General features: G+C 46.8%; 1 protein-coding gene across 8 annotated transcripts in view; it reads left to right on the top strand.

The window, feature by feature from the left end:
• Positions 1-574: 574 nt before the first annotated feature.
• GRIA3 (glutamate ionotropic receptor AMPA type subunit 3) overlaps positions 575-21,276 on the top strand; it is a 275,987-nt gene continuing 255,285 nt past the window's right edge. For 3 of the 8 annotated variants that reach the window (XR_004297784.1, XM_032391371.1, XM_032391370.1), the window contains exons 1-2: positions 1,281-1,568; positions 2,738-2,896. Coding sequence is in view for 6 of the 8 variants with exons in the window: in XM_032391371.1 (XP_032247262.1) it covers positions 1,460-1,568; positions 2,738-2,896 (268 nt within the window). In the remaining 2 variants the exon portion in view is untranslated. Of the gene's footprint in view, positions 769-1,077; positions 1,197-1,280; positions 1,569-2,737; positions 2,897-21,276 lie in introns of those variants that run through there. The other 5 variants (XR_004297785.1, XM_032391366.1, XM_032391369.1 and 2 more) reach the window with 4 other exon arrangements.

The raw sequence follows: 21,276 nt of genomic DNA, 5'->3' as shown, positions 1-21,276 counted from the left end.
CCAGGCCAAACTGCCTGACTTGGAAGGTTCTTTCCTCCCCTTAGAACAGGGAATAAAGAGGACTGGAGGAGAATCGATAGCCTCTGGGGTCATCAGTCAGGGGCCAGGCTGCTTTGTCCAGAGGCTACAGCAAGGGAGCAAAGCAGCTAGGGACAGTTTCCTCCAACCTTAACTTTCAATCCCCACCCTTATCCCAGCACATTCCCACACCTCTCTCCTCCTTCCTCCGTGGGACTGAGCGTCCTTTTCCTTAACCTTTTAGTTACCACTTCCACGCACATACTTTTCTAAGCCCTCCAAAACAGTCAGCCTCACACTGCCCATCACTGCCTTCTCCCCCGCCGCAAGCCCGGCTCTGCACTTGGGTAAGGGGAGGTACTGGCCTCGCAGAGCCATGGGGGTGTGCGGGGGTGGGGGGGGGGCGGTTGTTCACTGGCCCTCGGATCTCTGCTGTAAAAACTGAGCGGCAGGGATCAGGCATGCGCAGCATCTTCGGGCGCATTGTGATGGGAACTGCTTCTCCGAGTCTCTACAAAGACTCCGGAGTAACCGCTAACCGCCCCCCCCAAGACCCCCCTTCTTTAAGACAGACACACAAACGCAGAGGCAATGCAGCTTTTCTTTCTTTTTTTCAAAGGGCCAGTTGCCGCTTGAAAGGCTAGCCCACGTGAAGACTAGTGTATTTCTATCGATCCCATCTCCGGTGTTGACAAACGCCAGCGCCAAGGCTTTGCAGTCCGGGGCTGCAGTTTGCAGTGAAGCTAAGCGGTGTGCGGCTTTAATTCCACGTCAGATCAACTTTGATCAATATCCCCCTACCGGCCCAATTGGAAGAGCCCAATTCACCGGCGCTGAGCCTTTCCGCTCTTTCCTTCTTTTTTCCCCTTTTTAGACCCACCATCTTCTGGGGGAAGAAAAGTCTCGGATTTTCTTTATAATTTCTTTCTTTCTCTCTCTCTCTCTCTTTTGTTTCTTTGGGGTTTTTTTGTTTGTTTTGTTTCTCGGTGTTTTGTCTTTTTTGTTTTGTTCGGTGTTTTAGGTTTTTATTCTCTCTCTCTCTCATTCTCTCTCTCTCTCTCTCTCTCTCTCTCTCTCTCTCTCTCTCTCTCGTAGTGATAGGGAGAGAGATCGCTTTGGCGAACCGAGCTTGCAGCCAATGAACCCGCCTTCCAGATTGGTGTGAAGACAGAAGTGAGGTGGGGGGCGGGGAGGGGGTGTGAGAGAACCTGGAGAGGGAACAAGAAAGGGAGAGAGAGAGAGAGACTGAGAGAGAGAGAGAGAGAGAGAGAGAGGAGGCGGTGGAGGAGGAGGACTAGTGTGGGGTGGAAAGGAAGAGTGAGCGAGAGCAAGTTGAGGGGAGGGGGTGTAAGAGCCGGCGAATTCTTTTTCTTTTTCTATTATTATTTTGACGACTCCTGAGTTGCGCCCATGCTCTTGTCAGCTTCGTTTTAGGCGTAGCATGGCCAGGCAGAAGAAAATGGGGCAAAACGTGCTCCGGGCGGTCTTCCTTTTAGTCCTGGGGCTTTTGGGTCATTCTCACGGAGGATTCCCCAACACCATCAGCATAGGTAAGCGCGAGCAAGCAGCCAGTCGGGCCGGGCTCCCCTGCACCCGAGACCACTGCCCCGGCGGGGCTGCTGCGGCCGCGGGGCCCCATCCTGCATGGCCAGGGGAGGGGACCGGGGACGGGAACCCGGCAGGAGCCTCGGGGATCTGAGCCCCAGGGAGCCGGCTGGTCTGGGGAGCGGCGGGGACGCGAGAGGGGTCTCCCGGGGCTGGGGTGGGAGCGGTGGGCTCCCGGGGGTTTCGGAGAGGAGCGGAGCAGGCGAGGCGTGCGGGAGGCCGGGAGGCTGCAAAGGGGCGAAGAGTCGCGGCTTTTCGGCTGGCTGCTCTGGACTTTGCCATGGCGTGCGTGCCGCGGCTGGAAGTTGTCCCAGGGTGATGCTGCCTGTCAGGCCGCGCCAGGGCGCCCCGTCCCGCGTGTCCGTCTGCCAGAGACCGGCTGGAGCTGGGGGAGCTGGAAGCCCCCTCCCCCCCGGGTTCCCCAGACCCGGGCGGCAGCCAGGGTCGGTGGCGGATGGGGCAGGCGCGGGTGTGAGGCAGGGAGCCGTGCGAGCGAGCGGGCGGGCGGCGAAGTCACGCAGACCACGAATTCATGAATTGCCGCTGTGTCTGTCTGGAGCCCGGCTCCCGGGCGCTGGGAGAGAGTTCTCTCAGCTTCTGTCTTGTATTTTCGAGTCTGAGAAGTTAGAATTGTTGCCGTTACTGAACCAAACCCCCGAATTGTCCAGGGGGGATGGGGGGATGGCTGCCGGGAACAGGATGGGGCAGCAGGGGGAACGGAATTGTTTTTCTTGCCAACCCTTCCCTTTGCACCAGGAAAAGATGAACCAGCTTTTGGAGATGGGCATCGGGGTGAGGGTTGGGGGGGGGGAGAAGTGGAGAGGAAGCTACTGCCCGAGAAAGAACCGAGTCCCCAAAGCAGCCCCCTCTTCCCCCTCTCCCCTTTCCCCCTTGCCTCTGGCCTCTTCTCTTCCTCTTCAGTCAGGAGGAAAACCAGGTTTCTCTTGGCCAAAATTTGAGTTCACAAGAGTCTAGAAAGACACACAGGTTGAAAATCAATAATCACCGCACACCCCAGTGCCATCGAGAGATATCCCCTATCTGTAGTGCTCCCCAGTTTCTAGCCGGTCCTGGGAGGGGACACGAACCAAATCTCGGTTCCTTTTGCTTATAGGTGGACTTTTCATGAGAAACACGGTGCAGGAGCACAGCGCTTTCCGCTTTGCCGTGCAGTTATACAACACCAACCAGAACACCACGGAGAAGCCCTTCCATTTGAATTACCACGTAGATCACTTGGATTCTTCCAATAGTTTTTCTGTGACTAATGCTTGTAAGTAGATCTGTTTTTTCTCCCTTTTGGGACCTTCGGGACCTCACTTGCATTTTGCTTGTGGGACTTGGGGTCTGCGTGTGTGCTGGGGGGTTGATTGCCTCAGTAGACGTATCAGGGGCTCTCCTTCAATCCAGGTTTCATGCGGCATAAATCAATTCCGTAGGTTCCTGCTGAGGGACTTAAGGCAGTGCACAAAACTCTGTTGTGAATAATGTTAGATGCAAAAGTTTTATTTTCCTCCTTGCTAAACTGGCGTTCCCTCCCCCACACTCCCCTCTTTGGGCTGGAAAAAAGAAAGAAAGAAAAAATAGCATGGTTGTTCAGGGAAATTTCTTCAGATGGGATAAAAAAAACACAACTCTTGATTGAGTCAATTCAGGATGTACATTACTTGATTGTTAAAGCTCGCGCCTGGCTGTAGGAATGAGCTGAATTTGACAATCACCTAATATTTAGGAGCCAAATATGAGAAATTCTGCAAACAAGTGACCTTGAGGCACAGATCAGGCTGGGTTTCCTGGCCTCTTTCTGTCCTATAATATCACCTTTCTTACTAAGAGAGCTCTGATAGGAACTGATAAGACAAACTCATTACAAGTGATGAACGCCTGGCAAACTGAAGGGAAGGGAGAAGACAGTGCTCGGGTTACTATTTGGGAAGCTACTTCTACCTCCCCTAGTATTGTTCACCGCCCCCCCACCCTGATTCTTCTTAGGGCAAAAGGTGGAGGGGAGGGGGGAGGCTTGCAGCAGAAAACCTGAATTTCAAAAGGGAGGAATTTCATCAGCCCCAAAGCCATTTCTGAAATACCTAGTTGTGTTCTGATTGTTCCTCTGGAAAGGGGACATTTTGAGAAGTAAAACCATGGGAACCCAAATGACCAATAGCCTGTTGGACACAGGTTTTTCTTGAATGGAATGTTTTATGAGAAAGACTGGTAATTCTTCATCTAAGCTTATTTTACTAAAAGTTTTCACAACAGTGAGGCTGATGATGGCATAAATATGTTTTGCTTTTACGGCTGGTGTAGTTTGGCATTTTGGGTTTTTTAAGTTTTATTTCAAGGGAGAAATGATATTTATGTTTCATTGGGGGAAACTTTGTATATAACTTCCTTCTAATTCTTCTGCCTCAAAGGATATGTGACTTCCAAAAACTGTTGAAAGGGTCACCAAGGGCACAGGTTCCTTGGATTTGAAGGCTTAGGTCAAGGAGATGGGGGTGAAGTACTTTGCAAGAAATGTGACACTTCAGCAGGTTTAAGAAAATTTTAGCTGAAGGTACAGATCCTTATATGAACATGTTCTGAGATACTCTGTATTTGACATTCATTGGCTTTCCGACATTGACAAAAATAGGAACTTATTAATTCCAGCTAAGTGTGAAAGTTACAAAATGTCTGTCTATACTTTGCATCTTATTTCAGTAATCCCAGCCTGTCGCTACAGCACTTACAACACACATCTGACTCTTAATCCTGCAGCACTGTGATCTTGTCAAGAGGCTGAATCTCAAATGCAGCTTCCTAAGTATCAATTAGAACAGATTTAAAACCAAATACATCAAACTAGCAGGATTTATTAATAATAATGAATAATATCTATTTCAACTCACTTTAGTGTCTTTCCACTGATGAGGACTGGGATAAGAGTGCCAATTAACTTCTTAGGAATGGATTGATTTCCGAGGTCTTTCGTCCTGTTTTTCTATGGTCAGATCGGATTGACACCCACCTGCTAAGGGCTATCGGAACCCTACCAAGTAGCAAGAAGGAAATGATCCTTGCCCTGTGAAAAGCTCAGGCTTGAGAACAATTGAGGCAATAAGTCATTCATATCGGTGTTGAGTTGCCTTAATGTCTTAACCTCCCAGGGCAATAAAGGAACAACCATGGGAAAGGAAAAGAAACTGATCAGCTCCCATACCCCCGATCCACAGCACTTCTGTTTAAAAGCTTACAAGGCTAGGTTATGGCTGGGGGCTTGAAAATGTGGGATAATGGGTGTGGCTCACTGGACAACGAGAAAGACAATACAAAAAAGTGACCTTGCTTTTAGTTATGCCAAATACACATATATGCCCACAAAGACACACACAGGAGAAATATCCAGAAACCAGTGATGTGTACCCAGCTGCCTGTTGCACTCTCAGACTTTACAGCTCAGAAGACAGAGGAGGAAAGCTACCATCTTCTCTGGTCCCCGAAACAGTTCCTCTCTGAATGTCACAATCATTGAATGGGGGCCAGATCCCAAAGCTGTCTCCGGGCAGCTGCTGCTTAGAAGCTTAGTATGAGAAAGATGACTAGTCCAACCACAATCTGATAGTCTCTGAATGCAGAAAACAAGCATTTCTAGGGTCCATGGGAGCCCTGGAGGTGTAACTCATCTTCCCCGCCCCCCCCCCCCAGGCTTAACTGTTCTTTTTCCTAGAGAAATAGAGATCATGTATCTCAGATGCTGACATAATAATACTAGTTCAGGACTGAAGCCTGGCAGGTGATCCCAGGTTCCATTCTTCCAACTGATTGCACTATTGTGCAGAGAAGAAACCCTGGATCCTCTCTCCTGCCCCTTCCTGGAGACCTAGGGAGAATTGGAGAAAACCCCTGATGAGTCCAAATCTGGTCTCCCACCTCTCCTATTTGGTTCAGTATGGAACAGGAAGGCAAAAATTAAAGAAACTTTTCCCTGTTTCCATTCAGAATTCCTAGTTTCAGCCCTAGAATTAATTTCTTCCCATGATATTCCCTGCATCCCCAATCCTTGGGTGGGCACACACTTTCCAGGGCTTAGGTGTGCAGGTAAACAAACCCCTGAAGAATAAACAAAGGGTAATGCTTTCTGTGTATGTCCCTGCTCCACATCCCCTCCCCCAATGTATTCAGAAGGTTTCCTCGCAATGAATCCCCGGCAGCATATTTAAAGACTCTTCTTCACCAGCAACCATTTTTTTTTTTTTTTTTGCACAACCCCCAAGAGGTTTACTTAAGACAGACTCCAACTTCGTTCTGTGTCTTAAGAGGCCAATAAAAGCCTCTTTGGCTTTGAAACGTGGCTCATTTGGGATCTCGGTTCACAGGTGAATTAAAGTTTATTGAAGAGACTCATCTGATTTGAAGCACATGTTCCCATTTCATAGGAATTAATTGCGTTTGCTATCTGACTTTTCAGTTTAGCTAGATGACCCCAGAAGGGAGGATGGTGTGCATATATGGTTTCAGGATCCATGCGTTCACACACACAACCAGGGTGTATAAAAAGAGATGTACACACATGTTTTTAAGTTACATGTCTGTTCTTGAAAAACCCCATCTGATCGTCCCCGGGCTTTGGGGGTTGTGGAAACACCGAGGGAGGGCTGGGTCTCATTTGCGTGGCTTTGCTGCCCTGGTTCCTCGGGAGGCGCCTCGGCTTCCCTTGAAGTCCCCTCCCGTGTGTTGCTGCTGTGCACTTGTAGTGCACTCCACACTACATCGCCCCAGCCTCTGCAGTGTCAGCTCATTAGCACACAGATCTCATATTCCCTCTCCGCACTGTCATTGCAAAAATTGCTGTTGTACACCTTTACAGCCAACAAATGTGCTCGTGGATTACGCACTGTTTGCAAGAAGCAAGGAAAAGGCAAATGTAACCTTAAAGGTTATTCACCACGGAATTGTGCTCTAAACGCGTTGGCTTAAATAAAAATCCGTTGATGGAGGCGCAGTAGTGATGGTAGGACTTCGGAGTGCAGGCTCTAATGGAGCCCCAGGCAAAATCCCTTTGGCTGCCTAAATCTAACTCATCAGCTGCACATTTTTATTCCATTAATTTTTTTTCGAGCCCCGTGAAATATACCTGCTGAGAGCACGCTCCCTTTATAACTGAGCGCGTTTTGCTACCAAGTGTACTTAGCTGAGACAGGTTTCCGTCTCTTTGCCCACAGATCACAATCTAATTATCTAATTATTCTAATTGCCAGGATCCATTTAACTGTTTAGGTCCATTTGGAAAGGAAATGTCTCCCCTGATCTGCTTCTCTGCTCTTTGGTGGGTTTGGTTTTGTTTTCGCGTTGGTCTCTTTCACGGAGTCTTTGGACCCAGGGTGAAGACCTGCAGTATCAATGCCCTCAAACGGATCTGCGTTATGCTAACCAGTGTTGACTGCTCCAGCCCCACCTCCCACCCCCCAGCTCCCCATCTTTGTGCCTAGGCTGCTGTCCCTCTCCTCTGTCTGCTGGCCAGTCTTCAATAAGCTCCCTGGCTTAGCTCACTTCTTGGCCCCTCTGGCCAGCTGGCTTAGCCCACTGAAGCACGAAGAGGTCGCCTCTGTGGTGCCAAAGACTTAAGTCACCTTCTCACAAGGTTTATTATGGGTTTTTTAAAATCTATTTTTTATGTGGAGAGGAGGGAGGAAGGTGATGCTGTTCATTTGGGCCGTAAAAATGGATGGCTATCAGCAGGCTGTAAAGGTGAGCTTCTAGCAAAGTGTACTGCCTCCCCTAGAAGGCAGCTTCCTGTTATCTACTAAGTGGGGGCGGGGGGGGGGGGGAGGGGGAGAGGCCAGGAAGGGTTTGAGTGGAAGGAACAAAGAGAACTATTGTTCTTTCTCTGTGCTTACAGCCAAATGAGCCACGGGTTTTCTTCCTCTCCGCAATTTTAACTTTTTTCCCCCTAAAATGAAACTAGTTTTCCACATCCCCCCACTTCGACCTCTACCCGAGGTTTCTGTAATTCTGCCTTTTCCTCCCTACTCCCCAAGATGGAAAGAGAATAGTGGGGGCTGGCTGAGATTTTTATGTTCTGGTTTTGGCTCCTGATGGATTTATTTTGAAATGTCATTATGAGGGGTAGTCAGAAGTGATTGGCTGGTTTCATTTTAAGAGACTGGAAAATAAATAAGGCTCCCGAGGCGTTGTTGTTAGTCTTCCTTTGTGGATAGAGATTTGTCATTTTTATACGGTGGGTTAAAGGATTAACAGTATGGATTTTCAGAGAGGGCCAGAATTTGAGAAGGAAGCATTCGTAACTTTGGGGGAGTAAACATGCTTATTCGGATGCTTTAGCTTTGAGCTCCTCAGATTGAGACCGCAAACAGATTTGAAGGACCTTTCATAAAACTTTCTACCTTCGGGGCGCCTGGGTGGCTCAGTCGGTTAAGCGTCTGCCTTCGGCTCAGGTCATGATCTCAGTGTCCTGGGATCGAGCCCCGCATCGGGCTCCCTGCTCCGTGGGAAGCCTGCTTCTCCCTCTCCCACTCCCCCTGCTTGTGTTCCCTCTCTCGCTGTGTCTCTCAAATAAATAAATAAAAATCTTTAAAAAAAAAAAAAAAAAAAAAACAACTTTCTACCTTCTCTGCGGGTCAGGAATATTATCTGCATACCTTACCTGATCTGTTAAAAGAAATCACATTTTGACTTTGTTCCTTTGGCTTTGATACTTCGGGTCTAATTAGATAAAATGTCCACAGGAGGGTGCAATTAAAACCCTAGGTGGGGGCGATGGGTGTTCTTCAGCACGAGTGTGGGAGTTGTGCAGACGCATAAGGAACTCCCTCCCTGCTCGGGAAATGTCTGGGCTCCAGACGTAGAGCTACAAATAGCCTCAGCCTGTGTGTGGGATGAGCCTTGAGCTAGGGCAGCAGCCCCCCAAAAGGGGTCAGTACTTGGCAAAAGGTGAACACAGGCAGAATGTGTCTGTCCTCTTTCACACCTCTACTTCTTCTCTTGCCACAATTTCCCCCGCCGGCTCTGCCTGCCCAGCCCACGGCTTTTTGCTGGTCTCTGAGTGGCCCCCAACTCTGGTATCCCATCCACAATAAACTGACCTCGGCACTGTTCTCCGCTCTGGACTTTTCTGCTCCTTCTCTATCAGAATATCCCTGTTCTTGATCTATCCTCTTGAGGGCCTGCACTCTACTTTAGGGGTGGCAGTATTTTACCCTAATACAGGAATCTAGCTGAAAGTGGCCGATAAGGGGTTAGTATACCTAATGTGAATATTTGCTTTAAAGCCAGAGACTGTGGGAACCATAATGCTTCAGTTTCAAGGAAGGGAAGATACTCAAGTGGGTGTGTTTCTGGACGTGATGCACAGAGTGGCTGTTCGCTCTACCCAAAACAAAGATCAGCTGGCCCTGGTCATGGAAGACCTCTACAGGCCAAAGTAAAAAGCTACCTGCACGTGGGGGGTTCGGTGTAAGTACACCGAAGGCACAGGGCGGGTACAACTTCACCATGTCGAACTTGGCCTTTGTTGTAATTGGGAGAGTAGCCACAGTTCCTAGGGATTCATTTTATTCAGGAGGCAAATATGTATGGCTTTTTTTTTTTTTTATGTCAACCATACCTCGATTAAATGGTCTAAAAAAGTGTGAACTTTTCATATGTTCTACCAAAAGAAAAAAAAAAAGAGGCTGTTGTAGAATCGGAAGGTGCCTCCGTGGGCACCAGCGGGAGGTACACCAGCATGGGACGGAGGTCATAGGGGGGAGTAAGGTGGTGAGGAAGCTGGCATGTAGAATGCAGGGATTACAAGGCAGCATTCCCCCCTCACAGACACTAAATGGTAGCTCCGGAGTGCTAAGGAGAGGAAACAGAGCTGGCAAGGACCCCTTCACCCCATGGGACACAGCTTAGTCTAGAACAGCACCTCTCAACCTTTTATGGGCACACCAATCACCCGGGAATCTTGTTAAAATGAAGTTCCTGATTCAGTAGGTCCGCGGTAGCATCCAAGAATTTGCATCTCTGGCAAACGCGGAGGTGATGCCGATGCTGCTGGTTCTCAAACCACTTCGAGTAAGAGTCCAGAGCAGGGAGACCATGATTACCAAAGAAAAAGGCTCTCCCAGACAAGCTCTTACCCCTATCTGTACCTCTTGACCTTCCAAAGAAGGTTCTGTAAGAGACACATTTGGCTCATTCTGATTCAAGGATGTCCCTGTCACATTCCCAGGAACCCTGTGCCCGGTTCAGCCATGTCTGTAGGTGACATGATGAGATGTCTGATGAGAGCGTCTACTTAAGGTTGCTTTTTGTAGGGATTTGGAAGAGACTGGAAGGCAGGCTGAGAGAGGAGGTAGCTCATGAGCCAGGATGACAGAGTCTTGGCTCCTTGCCACACCCTAAAGTGTCCCCTTTAGAAACAACCTGCCTGCGAGAGTTAAGGTTGGCATGCAGTGGCAGCTGCCTTCCCGCTCTGCTTCTCAGCTGTCTGACCCCCTTAAACAGGGTGAGAATCAAGAGGTACAACACAACTCGAATTCTGACTGGTTCCCTAACAACTGAAAAATTGACTACATTTTCAAGGCTGGTGCCAAGAACACACTGTGAGGTAGAGGGGAGGAAAGGGAGGTAATGTCACTCTCGAACGTATCTGAGCTGAGGACTGCTCCAGAGAAGTCATTAGAAGCTCACCCAGTGTCATTCGAAGGCTGCCCAATGACACCCTACTACCCTAAATATTGTCCCCCTATGGCGGTCGGCCATTAGAAATTCCACACTATTTATTTGTGGTATGGCACTTCAAGGCCTGTGCTAAAATGCAAGCATACCATCTGAAAGTGAATGAGTTAAATCCTTATCAGCCATTGAGGTTGCAACCAGAATTCTTTGACCAGGTTACCACCTATTACCTTGCAGAATCCTTAGAGGAGTTTTCCAAGACAGATAAGTGACCCCAAACAAGGCACCTTCCCAAGAAAGTGGGGGCATCAAATAGATGGTGGGCAGTCAGGGAGCACAGGGAGACTCTTAAAGATGAGGAAGAGTCCCTCAAATACACTTCACCTATCTGGCAACATTTGACTTTCTCCCTGGATAAATTCTGGGAGTTTCTTCACTAAGATTTTAGTTGCCTTTGACCCTGCAAGTCCCACCCTTTTGATAGTGGTGGGTGTATCCTCTCTGCCACGCTGGTTGTTTGCTGCAACAGATGATCTCAGCCTCTAGATTCCCCACAATTACTGTGGGATATTTTCGGAAGTAAAACCAGTTTGTGATGAGGGATGGTGAGGATTTTTTAAACCTTTTTAAAAATGTTGCAATCAAAACTAGTTCCCTTTCAATTATCCATGATTGGCTGATGTATTTTGCCAATCAATTACTTATTGCGACAGGGACCTCATTCTTGAAGCTGCCCAGAAAGGGATCAGGCAACGAATGAGACAGGAAAGGACAGGACCCAGCCTGCGCAGCAGTAATTGTGTGGATGTGGTTGTGGGTCTCTGTGTGGGTGAACACCTTTACACATTTAAGGTAGAAAGGCTGCCAACATCTACAGTCAGCCAGAACCTGTTACAGAGTCTCAAATATTCTTATATTTCTTTGTTATCTCCAAAGCTACTTGTTCGTTAGTTTAAAACAGTATTTCTTGAATTGGACCACTTGCATCAAAATCGCCAGAGATGTTTGTTAAACATACGATTTCCTAGGTCACACTCCAGATGTTTTAAATCAGAAAATATAAGGATACGCCTTTTTTTTTTTTAACAAGCTCTATGGGTGATTCTAATGCACACTCACGTTGGGAATCACTAGTTTAATTAGCCCTGGTACTGCAAACAGAGATCTGTGGATTCAAACTGAACATTTGTTGAGCACCCACTAAGCTGCAGGCATTGTACCAGGCACTTTCACATACGTGACTTCTGTAAGCAAGCAAGGTGCTTTTGGCCCATGCGAGCATTAGTGAGTGGCTCTCAGGTTGGAAATCCAAGACTTGAGAGAACTAAGACTAACCTCAATTGAGTCACAGTCTCTGAGGTAAACAAAGCAAAACTGCTCTTTGCAATGGTAAGTAGAGATGAGGCAATGACTTTATTTTTGACTTCTCTTCTTTGCTTGTTAGCTAATGATCAGTCCTTAGCCATGCTATAAACTAGGTGGTATGACAAATGCCAACCCATTTGTGAAAAAAACAGATGCACTGCAGTCACTTTATATGTTATTCATTGTGCCATCCTTGTTATCAACAAAGGCTGAAATAATATTGACTATCATTCATTGAACCCATACTTTGTAGAAGACATGGCACATGTCTTATCTCATGGAGTCAGCCCAACATTGCCAGAAAGGAGGTACTCTCATCTTTATTTTATAAAAGAGGAATCGGAGGTGGTTCAAAACATACATAAGCAACTAGCTCCAGGTCACACAGCTGGCTAATTAGTGAGGCCAGGATTCTAGCTGAGGTATTCCTGCCTCTAGAGCCTGGACTCAATTTCAACTGGGGCTGAAGTCTCCAATGATTACAGGGGCCAGGTGGATCGCATAAATGTGTCAGTTGGGCCAGGTGTGGAGTGGTGGGGCTTGCGGCCATCTGGAGAGTCCATGCCCCTCACCTGAAGACACCTAAATCCATTTTTTTAAAAACCACTGTGGGACAAACAGAACATCTGCAACAGGCCTTGGGGGAAGGTGTGAATCTCTGCCGTCTACACTGCATTATCCCCCTTCCTCTAGCAGCTAAGTTGCTAGTTGAGGGAAGTTCTATTAACTTGTAGTTAAAAGTACTGAGAAGATCAGAAAATCTCTCCTGCACAAAAGAACTGTTTGACCTTCTCCTCCTGGTGTGCCATCAAGGTACCTCAATATGGCAGAACTTTCTCCCCTTGGTGCACACACTTATGGTCCTGTGTGCATTCACTGTATATGCAGTGGCCGTTCGTGGTTGCCTAACCATGACTAACCTTCCTCCCGGCGATGCTGAGGCGTGCGGCAAGAGCAGGATGCTGGCACAGGGTCATTAACAGGTGCCCAGCAGGTCAGAAGAGGAACTACCGGGGGTGCGGTAGGGGAAACTGCTTAGGTTCTGGTAAATGCAAATCCCAGCTCCACAAATGGGAGGCCACCGGGTCAAGTACGGCCGTGCCAATATTCACCCAGGGTGGGAACTTCCCAAACACCCCAAGAAAGAGGCTTATTAACTTTAGACCGTTACTGGGTCCAAAATAGAGACATATAGTTAGTTGTGTGGAGCTGTATAAACTGACCTAAGGCAGTTTGGTCATTCAGATGACTGGGTATGTTTTGTTGGATATCAGTAATTTGCCATTGTTAAAGGGAGGACTATAGGTCTTCTCCCCATAACCTCACTATCAGATTTAAAAGTAAGCCTCAGACAAAACTCTGTTTCTCATTAAAATAGCAAGCAGGCATAAAAATAATTGGACAGCTTGTTCTGTAGGCTCAGGCAAGTCCAGCTGCCTTTCCTTTTAGGTGCTGAACAGCACCTTGCCTGAAGGTTCACTTGGGGCAGACAAACAATACTCTAGTGGCGGGTTGCAGGTAACCAAGAATCCTCCTTAGTGGCTGCCCACAGGACTATTTACAAATTAACCCTAGGGTACCAGTTCTAAGGGATAACACGGTAGAGCTTATTAGATCCTTATATCTTCTTTCTGCTACTTTGGGACCACCTCTACCATATTTCTAGCCCATCAACATATATTGAACACTACCGAAGTCACCAATGAGAAATTTAATGTTAATTTTAAAAGCCTCTGGTGTTCATTAAAGATGCCCAAAGTGCTTGTAGAACCACTTCTGGGTTGGAATTTTTAAATGCTAGATAACCACTCCTGCACTGTGTATTTCCAAGTAAGAGTAACTGGACCCGCCCCCCCACCAGGGTGTAGATTCAGACTAAATAACCCACATCTATACCACACAATTTATGTCGAAGTCTTATAAATTACAGAAAATATAACACTTGAGCTACCATGTTTCTTATGGCCTTGGAAAGCAGTATAAACTGTAGGGGGGATTAGGGGCATGGTGAAATGAACAATGGAGCAGGATTAGGAGATCTACCTGGATGACCTCAGGCAAGTCACTCTGTTCTCTGTTGAAGTTTTTATGTTTGGTAAAATGGGAAGGTTCTTCCGGATGATCTCTAAGGAGGCTTCCATTTTTGACATCTACCATTCCCTCTTGTCTAATCCCTCCCACCTCCTCTTCTAGTAACAGTCTCACTTCATTTCTTACTGAGGAAAGATCATCCAAAATGAAAGCCCCTCAAATTCTTCATCTACATCTAGAAACTTCTCTTTATATCCATCTATTCTTCGGCTTTTCAAGACTATGATCCAACTAATAAATCCTTGAAACCAATGGACAGGGCTTCTAGCCAGTTGTGGCTTATCCTGGCTCGCATCTCACCTCTTCCACTTGCTAGCTGTGAGAACTTGGGGCAAGTTTACTTAATTTCATTGTGCCTCAGATTTCCCAATTATAAAGTGGGGATAATAATAGTCTTCACCTCATAGGGTTGTGGAGAGTTTCAAAATGAGACAATTTGCAAATCCACATAAAGCACTGAGAATAGTGCCTGGCACATATTGGATATTATTATTATCAACATAATCATTAGTTTAAAATCCTTTGAGCTTTTTGTCCTAAAAACAGAAACCTCATTTCATTTGGAAAGTAAAATCTCTCGTCACTTTAGGGACCAGATTTCCTTCCTGAACAGCTGCCCTCTGAGCCTTTCTATAGTTTTCGGCTCTTCCCCGAACCCAAGATTATTTTTTCCTGCCAAGAAAACCATCCCAGCATCCTTTCAGATCACCAGCCCACCACCATGACCTTCTATATCCCTCACCCATGCATCCAAATTCCCAAACCCATCCAGTTTGCTTCTTGGGAACGACAGCTACTCAGATACACTCTGTGGTCAAAGAACTCAGAGATGCAGTTTTCTGCATCATCTAAGGACTATGGGTTCAAGGGAAGACCTCAAGTCTTCTCTCCCAAATAAATGGTCTTCTTCATCCCTAAGTCCAACTACTTCCAATCCCAAAAATGAATCCTCCTTTCTGTTCTTTTGTGACAAGCCATTAAGCAAACAGTACACAAGTAGCCCCCTGCCTTCCCAAAGGCCCAGGAGGCATCCATGTGTCTCTCTGACGGTTGATTCGGAAGAAAACATTTGGGCCAAGCTCCCAGGGGACTGGCTCTTCAGCCCTAGAGCTTCTCTTAGACATGGGGCTGCCCGCTGAGGGATGCAAGGAAAAGAAGCAAGGAAGTGCTCCGGGCCTCCCAGGAGGAAGCCCCTTCATTTTGGGGGGCATCGTTGGCCCATTAGGGAGGGAGATTCCTCCATGGGTCCCAGAGACAAGAGCCCAGGGAACTGAGGAGACAGGCACTCTGTACCCCCCTTTCTTTTCTAGAGCACGCAGTGCCCTGGAGCGCACACGTTGCATTCATCTTCCCCTAGTCCTTCCCGCTGCCTAGTGACACTGAGCATTTGCTAATCCTTTTAGTCTAATCCTTTTAGGCTCTTGCCATCCAGATGATGACAGCTCAACAGAGACCCACTTCTGGCACATCTGAGTCCAGTCAACCCTTTGAGTAAATATCACAGCCTCTTCCAAGAGTTCAGTCCACTTTGTGCAAGGGTTACTAACGGTGTCCTTTGACCTCCTGGTTTCTGTCAGTCCCAACTCTTCCTGTCCCCCATTCTTCCTTCTGCTGCCTGTAGATCTGGAGACCGCAAGGATTAAAAGACAATGAGGAAAGTTGAGCTTGCCCCTGGGCAGAGAGACCCAGAGCTGCCAAGCTCTGTGTGCACTCACTGCTGGCCCTTAGGTTCTGCACCTGTCTCTCCCGAGCCAGGGGCTACTCTTTCTCCTACTTAGTTTGGGAGCAACTGGAGGACAAAGGATGGCTCTAAATTGGACAGCCTGCATTTGAATCTTGGCTCTGTCTCTTCCTGGTCATGTGACCTGGGGCAAATTACCTAGCCTCTCTGAGCCTCGGGTTCCTCATCTGCAGAGTGAAGATGAATATAATCATAACTGACTTATAAAGTGGCTGTGAAGATTGACTCAGATCATCCATGTGAAATATTTAACGTCACTCCTGGCGTAGAGTAAGCGTTCAATAAATGGTAGCTGTCATTAACATGGAGTGTTGAGGCGGTTGGTAAGTGGAGGAGAGGAATAGAATTAGTCAAAACCAAACTGTGGAAGAGATTCTTCCCATCTCTGGCCATCCCTCAAGCCCTTCAAACTAGTGTGTACCCTCTGGGGGTCTGTAGCTGAAACCAGGCCAGATGGGATCACTTTTGAGTACTCACAGTGCTGCCTCAGGCATAAGGGATTTGCTTTAGGGCAAAGCAAAGGAGAGAGAATTGACTTGATGACCCCAAAAGCCAGTGCATACACACCACTAGGTTCAATCATGCCACCGTTGAGTGGAATTGTCTAAAAGGACATGCTCCCTTCTGGTTTGTTTTTTTTTTTTTTTTAATCTGAACTAGATATGCTTGGGGAAAAGCAGCATGGATAGTAATACGATAACCTTGGCACTTGCTGGCTCGAAGGAAAGAACAACCTTTCGTCAAATGTAAAGTCTATTTTCATGTGTGGAGAGTGGGAGAGTGGAAAAGTGGATCCTGGAATCTCCACTTAGACAAGGAAAAATGTGGTGCCAGTTGAGTTCTCCCAGCTGTGATTTTTCTGAGTTCTTTTAATTAAGGGTGATGTGTGGATGGAAGTTGAGAGCATATCAGTTTGAGTGGATGGATTTTCTTCTTTTGATGTTGCTTGCCTAAGTCAGACCAAAAATAGCAAAGGAAGGAGATATGGAAGAGGTTAAAAGAGAAATTTTGCTAATGTGATTTTCCAGCATTTCAGCCTCCTTTCTCCCCAGAGCAAAGGTTAACTAGCTAATTCCACAAGCACAGACTCACTAGAAAGGATCCTGCTGAGGACCACAGGGCCATGCAGTCCTTTTCCTACCCTCTCTTCCTTTGTATTCTGGGGCTGATCTGCCAGCATGGTGTCTCCAGCAGGCCCAAACCTGGGTGATGACCAAAAGCAGTTTTTTTTCCTTCCTACCCCAGGGCGCCCTTGCTCTGCCTGCATCACCTCCTCTTCTCATTTCCTACCCAAGCCAACTGCTATGCGGCCTCAAGGGATCACTGGGCTTTTTTCCCCTCTCAGATGAGGAAACTGAGGAACAGAGAGGCTAAGTCACTTTCTCAGAGTCACACAGCCAGTGATGGCTGAACCGAGATTATAGTGTGGGTCTTCTCCTTCTTGGCACTTCTCTATGTTGTCTTCCCAACATAATCCCTTTTGTTTTAACTTTCACGGTGATGCCATGATGTTATGTATGAAAATAATAACAGCCTTGTCTTTTATAAGTAGGTATCGGAGAGGAAGAATAAATCCACAGCAAGTGAATTAGAAATGCAGGAAAGCACGAGTTTCGGGCACCACATGTAATGGTATCTTCTATTTAGTGCCTCCGATGTTAGCCTGTCATCTTACCACCCTCTGATTTATAGTCACAAATGAGCCAAACTAAGTCTTGAAGGCCTGTTATAGATCACAGACTGTTGGAGATAGAGCAAGTAGTTCTAGTCCAACTACCTCATTTTGTGGATAAGGGTAGTGAGGCCAAGGAAGGGGCAGAGATTTGCCAGAGTCGATGCGAGGCAGCTCCCTAGTGGCAGAAGCAAGCTGAGGGTCTAGACGGCCAGATTCCCAGAGTGGGCTCTTGCCCACCACGGTTTGCAACCTTACCAGCAGAGTGTTGTACTAAAGCAGCACCACAAGGTTTATTACATTCCCATTTGCTGCTCTCTTTTTTCTCTAATTGTTTTATGAGTATAAGTCATAGTATCCCAACCAGATTTTTAAAGCATAGGATATTTTGCTATGATTATACAAGTTAAAATGGAAAATTAACTCATGTTCATCGTTAAAAAAAAAAAAAAAACTTCAAAAATATAGAAAGAAGAACCATCCAAGTAAAGTAAAAAGTTGCCCCAAACTTGGGTTTTATCATATGTAGAGAGATGTGTATCCTGCCTTTTTACTCTGTATTATATAGGGACCATTTTTCCAGAGTCCTTAAATGTTCTCTAAAAATTTGTTTTTTTAACGTCTATAAATTATTGTGTCACATAGTGTCACCTTATGGCATATATATACCATGATTTTTATATAACCATTACCCAATTTTATGCATTTAGCCAGATTCCCAATTCACTGAGGTTTATAATTACACCTTCGCCTCCTGTAATATCTCCATCCTGGCACAGGTCTGAACACACAGCAAATAATAAATACTTGCTGACTAATGAGTTGCCTTGGCCTTTCTGGAGTGATCATTATTCCTCCCCCAGATAGGGCAGCCAAAGCCAGAGCTGGACCTTCCATCCTCTCTTAAGGTACATGTTAAATAGCTCAAGACAGGCTGTATAGCAATGGTGGTTATGCTCAGAAGTCAGGCTTTCTGGGCTCAAGTCATGGACCCATTGCTTTCTGGTGGTACAGCCGTAGGCGAGGCACTTAACCCCTCCAAGCCTCAGTTTTTCTGTCTGACAAATGGGGAAATAGTAGCGTCCACCTCATAAGATGGCAGTAAAAATTAAATGAGAAAATATGAAGAAAGCACCTGGTATATAGTGAGCACTCAACAAATGTTAGTCACCATTATGAATATTATATCCGTCAAAGGAATAAAGCACCAGACTTGCAGTCAGAATGCCCTGGTTCTTTGTTCCATCTCTGCTCTTATGTGGCCCTATGGCCTTGCAGAAGTCAGTTTACTTGTCTAGGTCATAGTTGCTTCATCTACAAAACAGGAATACTAATCCCTCAGCTGGGAACCTTACAGGGAGTTTATGAAGATCGAATGAGAGAATGAATGTGAAAGTGTTTTGAGAACCATGAAGTAAAGTATGATTGCGAAGTATGTCAAGTCAGACGTCACGTGTGATTGTTGTCAGTAGGCCTGGAGATGCGGAAGGCGCAGGAGACTAGGAGGAATATACTGCGCCTAGAGAGTGGTTTCCAGAACTAAACCCCCGCTATTGGAAATATAGACTGTTATAGACAGATGGGACCTTAGAGATCACCTAGCCCGACATCTGACTATTATGCGGAAGAGCAGGGTTGCAGAGAGGAGAGAGCTTGAGATCACAGAGCTAGTCACAGAACTGAGACCAGAACTCAGGTCTCCAGATTTCCTGAGCAGAGTCCTAAAGCGATCACCGCAACTCTTTATTTATTGGCCTTTCTCTCAAAGGGGATGAAGAAAAGATGTAGTTATTTGTGGAATCCTTGTAGGTAGGAGCTGATCAATTGGAGTTTTGTTGCAGGGACAAGCCGCATCTAGCAGAGCTCTGCTATATTTTTAAATGCCAACCTCATTCCAGGAAAGGGAGAGTAAAGGGGCAGGAAGGTGATGGGGGGGCGGGTCTCAGTCAGGTGGGATGAGTATGCCCTCAGATTTGGACAGATTCCCAAGGGACTTCTGTTGTTCCCAGCACTGACCGCTGCAGCAGATGGCCTTTCTTTGATTGTTAATATTTATCCTTGCAATCGGTCCTCAGTTGTGTGTTTTTGGAGAACTTGGTAAAGCAGATGAAATTGCCAGTTGCTTGAAAATACAATTGCCAATTGTTGGAATGAAGTAGATTGATTACAGCCAGAGGACCATTCATTTTACCCTGGCATGCATACAGCTGACGTCAAGCAAGAGCTACATCACTGATGGCAGCTCAGATATCACTGCATCCCCTGAATTATATCCCTCCAGGTACTCAGTAAATATATGTGTTGGATACTTTCATCTTTACTCTATTTTAGCTGAGATGAGAACACATAAACACTTCCATCTGACAACCTTTTCAAGTTCAACACCAACAGAAGGTTATTTTAAAAAGAAACAAGAAAGGGGTTTTTCAATAGCAGACTCCAAAGGTGACTAAAAACGCTATCCAACGAGGCGGCCCGTTAGGAAATGTAGTGTGAAATGTGTCAATACGATGAACCCGAAAGAGGTCTCACTATTCTTAGCTCCAGATTTGTGGCTGCCTTACCCAGCTGCCCCTGTGGCCCGGACAGAGTCCATCAAGTTTCACCCTCCACCCCCAATCCTGAAGCTCCACCCCCCTTCCTCCCTTCAGCTGAAGGAGACCCTGTTGCCAGAGGCAACTCGCTTTCACCTTGTCCTCTGCATGGCTCCCGAGGAGAGGGACTCCCTGCCTTGGCGGGAGGGGAGGAGAAAGCCCTTAGAAAGTTCTCTATCATGCTACAGAGATCACTGGTTGCTGTGCCTCAAATGAGGCAGTGAGGGCGAGCCGAAATCAGGCCTCTTGCATCTGCAGAAGTGGCCCTAATCTGAAATCAACAAGAAGGGTGGAAAGGTGAACTGACCTTGTTCGCCAAGCCCTGTTCGTGGAGAACAAGGGACTCCCCCCGGAAGCTGGAAAGGAACCAATTTCGGACAAGTCAAAGGCAGGTCTACTTTACCAAGTGGGAAGTAAACATATGGAACCCTTCGCCCAGAGCTGATGCCGGCTGAGAATGTAAATACAGTCTGAGAAGTTTCAGTCCATTCATGCTGTGTGGGGACATCTTTACTCTCTGAGCTCAAAATCAGTGAGGACAACTAGGTCCTCTGACAGCCTCCCTCAATGAGCCTGAAGACATGGTCTTAGGATTGTGATCATGTATTCCAATTAAGCGAGCAAAAAAAAAAAAAAAAAAAGAGGGGCTATTTAGAGGTGGTTGGCTCGAACTGAGTTGCTGAAGTCTCTGGTTTGTTCAGAGTTCAATTCTTGCACACATATAAGGGAGGCGATATGTTACGGAACATACAACCTTGCCCTTGCCCTTGCCCTGCCGATACGAACTAGCCATATGACCACCTCTCTCCAGGCCTCCCTTTTTCCTAGTTGTAAAATAAGGGCACTAGACTAGGTGACCCCAAAGGTCCTTTTCTAACTTCAAATTGGTTTAATTCAAATGATATCAGAAAGTTCCATTGGAGAGTTTGGGGGTGCTCTGCACCTTTCCTTGCCCTCCCTTGCTCAGCAGCTCAAGCCCTTCAGTATGCTCAGAGGATGCCCCAGACTCCACCAAGATGTCCCACTCAAGACCCGCCTCCACAGCAGAATTTATATTTCGTGGCCTGTTCCTCGACTCCCCCAAGCCCCCTGCTGCCTTGTACGGAGGTAGAACTGGTTCTCTATGGGGGGTTGGTTTTGTTCAGTGCAGTAGGCAAGTTTGGGCTCCAAATATTAGAGGCAGCATTGTGTGGGCTCTAAAGGTTGAGCTGACCTGGGTTAGAACACAGAGTCTGCCACTTCCAGCCGTGTGACCTTCAGCAAGTTACCTCAACACTCTGTGTCTCGGTTTCTTTCCGTGGAAAGACAGTCACAAACCTGCCTCCGTTCTAGAGTGACAATGAGGACTGATAGGGAGAATTCACATCAAACGCTCAGCGTAACGCCTGGTATGCAGTAAATGCTGCCACCAGTGGGCACACTTCTCTACTCGTCACTAAACAGAATCAAGCTACAAATCAAAACCACTAAATCAATCAATATTGAGCTAATGAGCAAGACGGTCACTTTTAAGAGTAGCGAGTCAT

The sequence above is a fragment of the Phoca vitulina genome, unplaced genomic scaffold, assembly GCF_004348235.1.
Source record: "Phoca vitulina isolate PV1807 unplaced genomic scaffold, GSC_HSeal_1.0 scaffold62, whole genome shotgun sequence".
Classification (NCBI taxonomy): Eukaryota; Metazoa; Chordata; class Mammalia; order Carnivora; family Phocidae; genus Phoca; species Phoca vitulina.
Note: the sequence above shows the minus strand (reverse complement) of the source record. Positions and strands in the feature narration are given on the sequence as shown.